This window comes from Tachypleus tridentatus, unplaced genomic scaffold (genome assembly GCF_004210375.1).
Source record: "Tachypleus tridentatus isolate NWPU-2018 unplaced genomic scaffold, ASM421037v1 Hic_cluster_2, whole genome shotgun sequence".
Classification (NCBI taxonomy): Eukaryota; Metazoa; Arthropoda; class Merostomata; order Xiphosura; family Limulidae; genus Tachypleus; species Tachypleus tridentatus.
In genome coordinates, this window is record NW_027467782.1 from 1,254,905 (window position 1) to 1,268,731 (window position 13,827).

Consider the following 13,827-nt stretch of genomic DNA (forward strand, 5'->3'; position numbering starts at 1 on the left):
AGCTATGTCTTTCCCAGGTTCATACGCTTACATGACAAGTGAATCAAATACCAAAAATACGTGTCCGGCTGACAAATGAGATGAGCCTAAATTTTTACTTTAACACTCCTTGGATAGCCAGATCAAGCGACTAAAGAATAGAGAGTCATCTGTACAAGAGGGTTTGTGATAATCCTGTTGGTGGTGGGTTTTGCATGTTACGGGGTAAAGCTCTATCACATGTAAGATGAGTTGGAAACATCAATGCTGAGTGGAGAACAAAACTTGTGCACATAGAGCTCAATGCAAGTTGAGAAAAAGAAAACTATTATGTGGAAAGAGATAAGTATCCATTAAAATGCATTTTCAGTGTAGGAAACTTTTAATTTTCAGCATATTTGTAATGAGCTTAGTTATTATTTATATTTTACATATAAAATATTTGCAGTATTCATTATATTATTTTACAAGAACATAAGACAAACAAACATGGTAATAAAGTCCACTCAAGCATATAAAGCATTAAATTAAAATCTAAAGCATCACTTCTCTTTTTGTATTTATATAACCAGATTTTGCAACAAGTTAATAGTACTTGCAACGGTATCAACCAAATTATTCAAAAGGTAAAATCTGTAAAGCAATATTTTCAAGGACTGTTTGCATATAATAAGCTTAAAATAAAACTTTATTACTTTTAATGTTGAAGTTTTTTACATTTTGTATATATACATTTTATACTTTTTGCTGTTAATATATGTTTTTAATATTTTCCAAGTTTATTCTTTTAGTTCAGTTTATTAGAGAAGAATGTTAAGAATGAGTTTCTGTTTTTAATATTTTTAGAAAAAGCACAGATATTAGTGGTTTCATCTAAATTGACAGTTAGATTTTTTCTCAAAATAATTTTGAAATTTTAATTTTCTTATAGTGAAAAGAAAGTCTTCCTTAAGGGATTAAGAAGGTATGGTCTTGGAAATTTGGTGATGTTTGAGAAAGTTGTAAAAACTGGGAATTAAACAGAGATTAAGTAAGTTTGTGTGCATTATGTTGTAAAGCAAAGCTGTATTTAAAATGTTTGTCTCAAAATATTAAAAAATTGCTTTTATGAAAATGTAGGTTTCTCTGTAATTTACGCATGTATCCCTCATAAAACATGCCAAATGCAAATGGTTCAAATTAGACCTTATACAAATGAACACACCTTTTTCATGAGAGTAGTACTGATGTCAATGAAATAATACATATTATAACATTGTGTTTATACTTGTGTAATGCTTTAAACATTTAAATTGAAATAATAGTATGTGCTGTTTTAATGACTATCTTCTATTGAAACATGGAAGAATGTTCAAAAAATATTACAAAACTTACCTCCTCTGTGACTTGCAACTATTCCATGACTGCTAGGGTTTCTTTGCTTGTCTAAACATTGGTCTGATTTTTTATCACTTGCTCTAGTCCTTTGTATTCCACTCAATTGCTCTTAGCAATATCGATCTTGTGACACTTTCCAACTTTGTCAGTGTGTCTTCTGTCTTTGTACTGTATCTGTCTTGTTAAGATAATGTTATAACTTTTCTACAAAGAGCTGCTGTTGGGTTTCCTAGTATTATGATCATTCAGAGATACTTTGAATGTTATGTGTTTTCTAGTTTATTTTCATAATTTTTTTTCCTATTGACAAGCTAACTTGTGAATTCTAGGATTATTATATTTGGCATAGAGCCAAATCAGGTCTCTCCCATCCCATATCTGGTGTTGTACAATAATCAGAGTGGGAGGAGTCATTCTCAGTTGAGGCTGTTAGATATCTTACTTGTAGTGAAATGGAAACATATATCAGACAAATGTTTTGGGTATTTTCCTGGTTGCTTTTGCTGTACTTTACTTGATGGCTGAAAGATCTGGGAGCAAATATTTAATTCACTCCATTCACAGATTTTGTAACTCATGCTGGAAAGTTTACTTCTCAGTTATGCCAAGGAGCAGTTATGCTTTACCTGACATGTCACAACTTCATGATTTAACCTACCCCCTGCCAGGTGTAAGTATTTTCCAACTCTCAAATAATACATCTACTCCTTGAATTTCAGAGTTTAAAGTGAAGTGTGTGGTAAATCTGTTTAAATTGATATATCCTGATGGGACAGGGTAAGTCTAAAAGACTTGCAACCCTCAAATCATTTATCTTTTTTCTCTTACCTTTATAGGTGCTCTATTCTACACCTCAGTAACCTACTCAGTGGCATGTGGATGCCCAACAAGGTATACCAAAATATAAATTTGCATCCTGCAGCCAATCAAGTCTGTAATGCTCACTGTTGAGATGGGATGTTCCAAAAGACCACTAGAGGTTGTTCTCATGGTATCTTATTTGTTAAACAAAACCCAATTCAAACCATACCTGCTCATGGACTGTCATGAGCAAACTAGTGTTGGAATAACTGCCCATTTTTCTGGTTTTAGTTTAATAAACCAGGACTGGAAGCCTTTAAAAGTAAGGTTGCATGCTAAATTATTGGATTGTCTTAAGGTGTTTTGTTCCTCCAACCTCCCAGTGCGTTTTACTCCCCTTTTATTTAGTAGGGTATGGGAGTTCTTGTCATTTGCTAGTTTTTTAGTTGCTGGGGTCATGGATCAGAGACTTCCTCCTGAGTGTAACCAGTTTTACTCAGTGGAAAGTAGAGCAGTGGTGTTCTGTTGGTGTGGATCCGTCTAATGCAGAGTGGATGAGAAATACCTGATACTGTCTGGTTTTGGACTGTAGATAACCCACCATGTATGGTTTTTATCACTTCAGTCATACTGCACCATCTTGCACGTCCATTTCCATTACTTGGGTTTTGGACTGTGCACAATTTTCCTGAACTTAGAGAAGCATATCTTTATTTTGAGTAGAGAATATCCTTGTACATAAGGGATACAGTCTGTCATGGGTGTGCCCCTACATGTTTCCATTGTAGAGGGTGTCACAGTTCATGAGTTCCCTTTGGGTACATTCAAAGAGGATGCTTGTTTAGATAACTTTACACCTCTCCTTCCACCTTTTCATTGTTATTATATGAGTAAGGGTAAGATATTATATAACCAGTTAACATTTTCCAACACTGAAAATACATTTCTAATAGATATTCTCTGTGCTTCCATCCTCCCTTCTTTCTGTGCACCTCTACTTGCCTAGTCTCAGTGCATAGAGAAGGAAAAGATATTATCTCAGTAGAGGTAAGTACCTATCAGAAATGTATTTTTGGTGTTGGAACATGCCAATTTCACTGTACTGTAAATAATTTTATAGAAATGTTTATTTTCAAGTTATCGTTTTATGTCTGATTTCAAATGTAAGAATATTTTAAAACCCAGCACATACATGTAAGAAAAATTTCTTTTCAAGAGAATATTCTATACTAGGAAATAACTTGCTAAATAAAAGTACAAATGTTGCTATTTGATTATATAAATTTTTCCCAAATGTTTAAAAATGTTATGTGTATAGTCTATTATTGCATCACATTATCATTTATTAAAACTGTGATATTTCATTTCTTATGTAGTTGTATTTCAGTTTGAATTCTAGAAATGTAAATTAATTGTAACCAGTGCATAACAATATCTGAAATTAATAGAACCTTGATATAGTAAATTAACTGTCTAGTAAATAACAAAACTGGGAGGCCTGTACAAAGTTGGCGTGTTAGCTTTGAGTAGTTTAAAAGAGTGAGTTTGTATTTGCTTGCTATGATTATGTTTTGTAAATTTTTCTTGATCATTTTCTCAGATTTATTGACTTAGTGTCTTATGTTTTCAGTCTTGTAATATTATCAGCATTTTAACCAACATAGCTGTCTGTTTCAAAAGTGTTTGACTTAGAAGGTCAGTGGCTTCATCATTGTACAAAAGGAAAAACATCTGAGTAAAATAAAAAAATCGTATAGTAATATCTCAACCAGACTACGTCTACTATAACCATTGCTGGTGAGGTCCTTTTCCAAGTAATATGATTCTTCAAGCTGGCTAACACACTAGTGTTTGAAATACTGTTTTTATTAACAAACTACTTTACAAGAACTGTTACAGTGTGAACTTGATTAGGTTAGGGAAGTGTAACTTTTCATCAGTTTTATTTTTCACAAAACTCCAGAATTGATGGAAATTAGATCCAATGTTAAGAAAAGAAAATGCGAGCTGCGAGGGAAAAAATAAAATGAATGACCAATCACAAATTGAAGGAAAACAAGCTCCAATAGAATCCTGGGAGATATTGTGAAAAGAATGTTCATATTTTCTTCCGTAACGATGATTACTCAAGATCATAGCAGAAGTAAGTTCCTTGAGTATTGAAGCAATACAGTATGGTTACAAAGAAAATCTTGCATTTAAAGTGATTATATTTTAGAAATCATGTTTCACCAGAAGCAAGTTAAAAGTTGTAAGTTCAATCACATAGACCTGAAAGCCTTTATGAGTTTCAATTCAAATTCTTAACAAATGTGACAAAAAATTTCTGAACATCTTTGGCGGGAGAAATTTCTGGAGATTGAAGACTGTTTTATATCTTTCTTATCTCACTTGTTATCTGAATTTTTCTTTCAATGATAGAACTTGTAAGAATCTCATGATAGTTCCTTTGTCAAAGTTTTGGTTCCATGATGGGAGTTTTAAAATTTACCTGTCCTTGATTCATTCATCTTTGATTTTGTTGTTTTGGAATGATTTATAGCTTTTAGCTCTCTCTTTATGGTCTGTCTTTACCTCTCTGTCTTCACACACACAAACTGTTAACTAATCTTCCACATAGCATTGATTGCCTTAATTATGTGGTTGATTAGCAGGTTTTTGCTCAGTACGTGGTTTACACTGAATTTCACCAACACTTAGCTGGAAGAGTTTGTTTATGATTCTAAGTTTCATCTTTTATGTTTTCAGTCTTTTGTTAATCTGTGTCTTTTGTATAGACATTCTATAACTTTGTAGATAACCTCTTTTCCTCTATCTCCTTTGGGTTCTGAATCTTTTCAACAATACCAGTGTCCAGAAAAGTGTTTATATACTTATGGAGTTGGTGTTATCTTCATAAATTTGTCTTTCTGCATAACAAAGAACTCTTACCCTTTTTCACACTGTTGTGTAAATTCCTACACATGCTATAAGTCTAGAATAAAGCTCTCACTTCACTGTGTGTCAGTGAGTATTATGCTGGTATGTGATTTAATTACCATTAGACTATAGCCGTCCACTAATAGGAAGGCAAGATGCACAGTAATCCTCATGAGCTCTGACTCTTGAACACTAACTCATTTTTTATGATTCGTGTTTTACATGATATTTTGATTTTCAGAAACAACAAAAAATGTTTGATTGATCGGTTAGAACTTTTATTTAAATTATCTTAAATTTTTCTTTTAACCCTCTTCCTTCAGGTAGGTAAAAGTACACGACCTTTTAGACTTACATTCACAATTTAATTAAACTACTTTATTAACATTATATACAAATAATCTTGGCATGAAAACATAGTCAGTGAATCAAATTTTAATATCTTGTAAATATTAAGTTCTTGTTTATATAACAAAATATTTACAAAAGCCTTAATTTTCCCTGGTATGAAAATTGTGACATTATTCTCCAAGTATTCCCTCTTTTTTAATTATTTGCTACAACTCTTGAGAAGTACAAAGTTGCACATATATTTCTCATTATAATCCAGATATTACTAAGGTAAAGTCTATTTTTTATAGCCTTTAATCTTATTTGCATATGGAGCCACAAGATACAAAACCAGACATAGTTCCCATGCACACCTACTGCATTCTCTCTTTTACAAATTTCCAGTAGCTCTCTCCTGCTGATATTTTATACCGAATTATTATAATCAATGGAAAGCCAAAAAAGTGATGTATTATATTGTTTACTGTACAGAGCATTGTGTGCTTCAAGCTCTTTTCCATCAAGATAGTTCTGCAAACTTTGGAATACATGATAATCGGATGGGACAAGGTCTGGAGAATAAGTAGGATGTGGAAGTTTTTTTTCAGTCTAGCTCTTCAATCTTTGCAGATGTGATCCTTGTTGTATGGGGCCATGTATTATCCTGGTATAACACAACACCTTTATGACTGATTCAGTGTAACATTCAAGTGCTCTAACTGTTGACAACAGAAGTCTGATGTAATCATTACATTGAGTGGCAGCAACTCAAAGTGGATGGATCCCACCAACAATATCCCACCAAATGCTTAACAAGACTTTCCTATGGTGTAGGCCCATTTTGGGCTGCACTTTAACCAATTTACCTGTACTGAGCCATTTTCTGCAGTGCTTAACATTCTTATAAAATAATCATTTTTCATCTCCAGGCACTAACCTTTCCAAAAAAGGTGAGTTACATTCATGAGATTGCAGATAAGTGCAAATGTCCACTCTTGTTCTAAGGTTGGCTTTTGTCAAATCATGGGGGGACCCATTTTTTAAGCTTTGACATCTTTCCAAGCTGTTGCAGATGATAGTAAACTGTTGAATGGGTTGAATTAAACTTCCGTGCTAGTTCTTCAACTGTTACAGCACAGTCTTTATCAAGCGCAGCCTGCAGCGAGTTATCATTAAACTCAACAGGACAAACTGAACTTTTGAAACCATCTTCAACATTTTATTTCATTGAGACTCCACCATAAGCATCTTGCATGTTTCTTGTAGTTTCTGCTGTACTATTGCCTTTTTTACACTCGTAAAGCATTATATTACTTTTCTTTCCTTTTTAGTGCTTTTTTGGGGTATTTTTTAAATGATGCAGTTTGTATTGATGCTGCTCTTCATCTGTTCTACCTTTAGTAAATTACCTTTTGGACCAGAGGACCACAACAGGTTTTTTTCATTACATATGGCCTTGTTGGTCCCTTCATCTACTGTTCTTTGTTCTTTTGTTACTGTATGGTTTGTCTTCTTTGAGGGTTAGCCATTTCAGGTCCTTGAGATGAGTTGTTTCTGAAGCAACCCCTTGGCTCCAGTTTTGTAGGAGCTTTGTTCTCCAACTCTTTTTTCTGATGAATCGCCTTTTCTATGCCTGTTCAGTTCCTCAGGACTTTCTCAGAGGTTTTGCTAAACTTTTACTTTCCCTCTCACCTGTGTAAAAGTCCTTGAGACAATTCCTCATCCCCACCATGAGGTTGTACTTTCATCCTTTTATTATTCCCACAAAGTTGGAAAATTGTTGGCCAAACATCATCCTATCTTATTTGATTCAGCTTTGGTTTTTCCTGTTTCTGATGGGCAGTTTCTCACTCTACAGATACTCTTCCTTGTGATGGATGACCAGTCCTGGTTTTCAGACATTTCCTCCACATCATGATTTTGCTTCATTTGGTTTATCTTCTGTGGGTGAAATATTTAGTTTTCAGTTCCTCCCTTCTGTGTTGGTTCCATCCTCTCCTTTATTCATTGTCTCATTCCAATTGCCTATATTCACTCATCATCGTGGCTCTAATTTGAATTGTTTACGTTTCTGCATTGTTTTTTTTCATAATGACCTCATTCAAACATTATGTATTATTAAGATCATAGAACACACTAAGTGCCCAGTGTTTGCTCAAAAGAAATATTTGCTGAAAATTCACAGAAAGTGGAGAGAAGTACTAAAAGTATTAAGCTCTTCTGTTGAGGCTTTGTGCATAATTATTCATTGATTTCTATGGGTGCACACACGCACGCACATATATATTATAAATATATATTCCAGGCTATTCAACATTTGACAAAAATATGAAGGACAGCACTAGGTGTGTGTCTGCTGTCTTTAGTCATGGTAATCCGTGGTACTGTCTCTCAGTGTGACATCTAATTGCAGATGTATGTGCCTGTTAACAATGATTCATGTATCCCTCCTGTGTTTTCCCCCATGCAAGTTCCATTTCCCTCAAATTCTTCTAGTGGAGTTGGGGAACTCGACATAGAGTTCCTCATTAAATGGAATACCAATATTCCAATACTAAGTGGACACATCCTTTGCTTGGAAAGTAGGATTGGGGTGTTACCTGATATTGTACTTCAGGTATCTGCTGTTTTATGAAGTAAGTTGATTATAACAAGATGGATGAGTCATGGGTTTACTTTAGAACGTGGGTCTGTATGCTTTTTTTGTTTAATTTTTTGTAATATCTCATGTAGGTATTCCTCTAATATGGAATGACCTGACATATAGGTCTAGCAACTCTAAACACTTATGTCCAGCTATCTTCCTGTGAGATTATACATGCTTGAATAATCTGCCATCTGATCAGCTTGTGACATATTAGCACTCACCAAAAGATTCTTATTCACAATTTTTCCCCTATAACTTCAGCTGCACAAAGAACATTCTCTGCTTGAAATGGATGTGGTTTCTCACTGAGTGCTGCCTCCCATGATTACTTGCATGGAGAGCTATGGTCTTATGATGATTACATTAAAGACTGGTGCAGTATATGTTGATGCACGTAAGGGGATGGGAACTTTGTTCAAGGCTTCTGGCATTTGCAGGAACATGCATGATAGTACACATGAGGTAATAGCTCTTTGTAGTAAAAAAAACTGTTAGCTTTAGGATCAGCAATCTTTTTTGATATCTCATTTTAAAATCACTCTTCCAAAGATTTATTCTGTTTCAATTGAATATCAGGATTTCATGTTTTTTTTTTCAATTGAACTGAGTGAGATGTTATAGTATTCACAAAAACTTTGTTGTGATATATTTCAAAAAGTATAGTTGAACTTGATCTCATTGCCTTTATTTGCTGCAGTTTTTCTATTGTTTTGGCTGTTATCACATCATGCTAGTCTAAACAGGTATTTAGGTCATCCCATGTTCCGTGCCTTAGGGTCAACATTGCACATTTTTGATACTTTACTGGTTTAAAGTTCTAAGTCCATCTTCTGTAGCAGTGGGTACTGGGAGTCTTTCTTGGAAAAAAACTTGTTTCTCTGAACCTGCCTATTTTGTCTTCATTCTCAAGTAATGGGTAAGATAAAATCAGTTAATTCCACTGTCCAAATCTTATTGCCTCATGCTGACTTGCTCCTTAATGATTTTCATTCTTCTTGCCTGTCCCAAAGAAATCCTGTTCCATTACTTTTGATAAATCTTTTGTAATGGCTAGCTGTTATATACAGAATTTGAAGTCTTATTTTTTTCAAACTTGTCTGCATCTTTATTTTTTTCATGTTTCATATACCATTTTCATGATTATGGTTTGTTTTGTTTCAGTTGCAGTCTTCATGTCTTTGTGTTCACTGTTTTTTCTTGCTGTTTTGTGTTTTTCATACATCTTTCTTTGGTACCAAGATGTCATCATCGGATGTAAGCCTGGTATTAATTTGCCTGTCTTTGTTTGAACCTTGTGCATCTTGTTTCCATTCTTCCTCTGAAGATATGTTGTATTTTGTTACTAACTTCAAGATTAAGATGATTTGACATTTTTCAAATTTTTTTCATACTCTTATTTTTTCTTTTAGAAAGGTTCTGTACTGACACCTTAATAGTCTTTCTACCAGAGATTTGGGCTGAGATAGTCACAGCTGTTTTTCTTATATTATGTTACCTAGCCTGACTGACCTCAATTCTTTTTTTTTGTTTTATGCCTTTTTCTTTTTGTAGTTTTTTTAACTCACCAATAAGGCTGTCTGTTTCTGGTGTGAAAAATGTAATATTTCCAAGGAGATCAACATTAGTTTTTATATTTTGCAATGGCTCATGTTCCACAGGTCTTGCTTTATTCATTCCATTGAATTTGTTTGTGCACCTCATATGTCTTGTTTATCAAGGTGTTTCTGACCACCTTAATTGGATTTCAGGTTATATAACATATTTAACATTTGGCTATCTGTGTAAGGTCTCATGGACTCTGCATCTTGTTCTTTACATCATTTAGTATTTTTATTGTTCTTCAGATGGAATCTCTCTTGGGAGTTTTGTATTTCCTACCTAGTATCCTTTATTAACTTTTTACAGGGTTTCTGAAATTCTGAATAATTTTGACTACATATACAGCACAGAACAAGAAAGGTAGAATAATTAAGTACAGTCTCTTTTTATCCATTAAGAACCTTTATTTATATTCATTCATCCAGTCGAAAGTCTCTTATTTTCTCTAGTGTATGTTTTTTTCGATGCACGCAACCCCAGTTATTTCTGTAGCACTTTAAAATCACCCAGTTTACAAATCAAGAGGTGTGTACAGTTTTGAAATTATTTAATTATATATATAATGAGATAACAAGATTGAAGTATGTCCTTTTATAACATATGTCTGAGTTGTTCCCCCAAGAATATACAACAGCATTATTGATATATCTTCCTCTAACCTATTTTATGTCACTACCATTGTTGGCTTCACAGGTTTAACATAACATTACTCCTAACAAAATCACTCCTTTGATTAAATTAAATGATTTCATGAATGTGTGTTCTTTAGAGCCTGTCTTTTTATTTGCACTAATTTTTGTTCCTCAAATCTACAAATTTTCTTGTTCTGAATTGTACTTCAGCTTCATTTGGTGATATATTTCTTGTAGTCTAATTTATTATGTTCCTGTGTTGTAGCTTTTGGTTTTATACTTTTCAGTTTCTTTTATGTTTATTTGTTCCCATCTACTTTAACATTGTGAGTATTCTAAATCTAAAAACTTCAAATGTTGGGTCTATTTAATTCAAATTTTACATCTTTATAATTCAAACAACTTTCAAGTAGATACTACTCTCAAAACCCTTCTGTTGAACATCCCCACAAATGAATTGTCATCATAACTACAAGCTTAAGTAAATATTCTGTTTATGTGTGTGTGTGTGTACTAAGCATGCAGTGCTTTCTAAAAGCTTGCCAAATTTCATAAAGATACACATATCACATTAAAAGTTAGAGTATGGATACTTTCATATTGGTTATATGGTTAGTCAGAATTACCAAACCTATATCAAGAGAGTTAGTTAAATTGTAATGTCCCACCACAAGTATTTATGTATTATGAATCAGTTTTCATAAAGAAAATCCTTACTCATCTTTAGTTAAGTTACAGCAACAGCAACAAATATTGCATTGTAATAACTTGAGTTTTGCGAAAATTAATTTTTTCCACAGTTACATTAAAATGAATATCTTTAAATGATTTTTATAACTAATGTGTAATTCAACTATATTCATCTTTCATAGTTTTGATATAACTTTTCCCACCAGCCATAATGCAAAATGGCTGGTGCTTTGATCTTATTATCATTACATTTCTCTTTCAATTTATCAAAACTTTTACAACAGTTTCAGTTAAAAGTTCATGTAATCCATGTGTGTTTTAAAGATAAACAGCTTACGATTATATTGTGTATTTCTTTTATATTCTGTAGGTGCTTAAAGCTGCAAAAACTGAGGAACATCATGAAACACCAAAAAAAGACAGTGAACCAGACTTTCGGAGACTGTACAGTTACCTAGTGAATCTGTTGGAGAGTAATATCTCTCCTGACTTACCACCTGCAGAGAGTGAAGTTATAATTATACTTCTTAAAGATCTTGCTCAAGTGGTAAAATATCCTCTTTTACAGGAAGAAAAAGAATTCCTGAGAAGTAAGTTATGTAGTAAATTAGAAAATATAAATGTTGTATAACGAGTTAATGATTTTGTTTTTTCAAATCCTGATTTGCAAAAAATGAAAATGCCTTGTTAAAAGAAATTCTTTTAATCTTGTGCTTGTGGAGTTGGGCAGTTAGATTGAACTATTAATGTGTAATTTTATGCATGTAATAATTGCAAATATACTTTGGGCATCTTCATAAAATTATGTAAGTTATTAGTAAACATTACAAATATGGTGTACACAGAAAATCCAAACTTAGTTATAGAATATTTTTCTAAAAATTTGTCTGTAATGCTACCAATTCAGAGTGATTCAGGCATTAACTAGTCTTGTGTGCAAACTGAATTTCATGTTAACTGTTTTGAAATGGGTCATGGCTCAAAGGCCATGTCATTGTTTTTGTTGACCAACATTCAAAATTTTATTGAACTACTATTTTATGAATTTATCTCCTTAAGTTTAGTATCAAACTGTACATTATAATTCAGATTTTCATATTAAATATTATTTAATTTCTAAATTAAACAGTAAAGTCCAATTTTTGTGTTTTATGTGGTATGTTGAAAACAGCACTGGTTCAAGTTAGATGTTTGTGATATCAAAATACAAAGTCTGTAGTCTTGTATGAATTAGGAATTCAAATTACCAATATTAAAAGCTACAATATAAAATAAAGACCTTTTATCTTTTCTCTTTGCTGAGAAAACTCTATCTAGTGAATCAAACACGGTGGCCCCACTCCCTCTTTCCATATTTGGAAATAGTCCCTAAAATACACTTACTTCTATATGTGAATTGAATAATCAATTAAACACTAAAAATATTTTAGTGATTTTCTCAACAGTTTTTAAATGTAATGGCGTCCTCTCTTTTTCTCTAAATTTAATGTGACTATTTTACCAAATACTAATCTACTAAAATGCAGCCAATGTTACTCTGGCCACCAAATGTCGACTTTAAACTACTTTTCCCATGTTATTCCAAGCAATGTATTCATATACATACATAAATATTACATATAAGGGGATGGACAGAAAAAAGTGACTCCCTTTGAAAATGTTAATTTGTTGTATTTTTTTAGATAACCATTGGACATTTCCCCCACTGCTTACCCCATTTGCTAGGGACATTTCGGGCACTGCTTACCCCGGTTGCTAGGGGCATTTCCCTAGTGCTTACCCCATTGCTAGGGACATTTTCCCCAGTGCTTACCACCGTAGCTAGGGACATTTACTACACTTCTTACCACCAGTTGCAAGGGACATTTCCTCCACTGTTTACCACAGTTGCGATGGAAAGTTACCCCAATACTTACCCCCGTTTCTAGGTACATTTCCCCCAGTTCTTACCACCGTTGCTAGGAACATTTCCCTCACTTCTTTCCCCCGTTTCTAGGTACATTTCCCCCAGTTCTTACCACTGTTGCTAGGGACATTTCCCTCACTTCTTACCACCCGATGCAAGGGACAATTCCTACACTGTTTAGGGACATTTCTCCTACTGCTTACCCCCGTTGCTAGGGACATTTTGGACACAGCTTACACCAGTTCATAGGGATTTTTCCCCTACTACTTACCCCATTGATAGGGACATTTACCATCCTAATTTCCCGCCATTGCTAGGGACACTTCCTTCACTGTTTACACCCGTTGAAAGGCACATTCCCCGACTCAATACACTCGGTTACTAGGGACATTTTCCCCACTGCTTACCCCCGTTGCTAAGGACATTTCCCAAGTGCTTACCCCAGTTACTAGGGACATTTCCGATTCTGATTACCCACTTTCCTAGGAATATTTCCCACACTTCTTACCCCATTGCTGGGAAATTTCCCCACTGCTTACCCTTGTTGCTAAGGACATTTCCCCTGTGATTATTCCGCGTTGCTAGGTATATTTCCTCCACTGTTTACCCCGTTGCTAGGGACATGTCCGACACTGCTTACCCTCGTTGCTAGGGACATTTCCTATACTGTTTACCACCATTGCTAGGGACTATTCCCTCAGTAGTTACCACTGTTGCTAGGGACATTTACCCCACTTCTTACCACCCCTGTTTCTAGAGACATTTCCCAACCTGTTTACACCATTGCTAGAAAATTAACCCCACTGCTTACCCCGTTGCTGGGTACCGACACTGCTTACCCTCGTTGCTAGGGACATTCCCCAGTTCTTTCCACGTTACTAGGTACATTTCCTCTAGTTCTTACCACCGTTGCTAAAGAAATTTCCCCCACTGCTTACCTCAGTTTC

The 13,827-nt window shown here is 34.1% G+C and overlaps 1 protein-coding gene across 1 annotated transcript; it reads left to right on the top strand.

The window, feature by feature from the left end:
- Positions 1 to 1,586: 1,586 nt before the first annotated feature.
- On the top strand, positions 1,587 to 11,605 carry LOC143242616 (uncharacterized). Its single transcript, XM_076486079.1, has 2 exons — positions 1,587 to 2,026; positions 11,345 to 11,605. Exons 1-2 carry the CDS (start codon positions 1,874 to 1,876, stop codon positions 11,603 to 11,605), a joined length of 414 nt encoding a protein of 137 aa, XP_076342194.1. The 5' UTR covers positions 1,587 to 1,873.
- Positions 11,606 to 13,827: the final 2,222 nt, after the last annotated feature.

What these genes read in the sequence shown, in the direction of transcription:
- LOC143242616 (XM_076486079.1), top strand. Translation starts at nt 1,874, where the DNA reads ATGGCTGAAAGATCTGGGAGCAAATATTTAATTCACTCCATTCACAGA. An exon ending in TAACCTACCCCCTGCCAGGT is followed by an intron (nt 2,027 to 11,344) that starts GTAAGTATTTTC and finishes TATATTCTGTAG; the next exon opens with GTGCTTAAAGCTGCAAAAAC.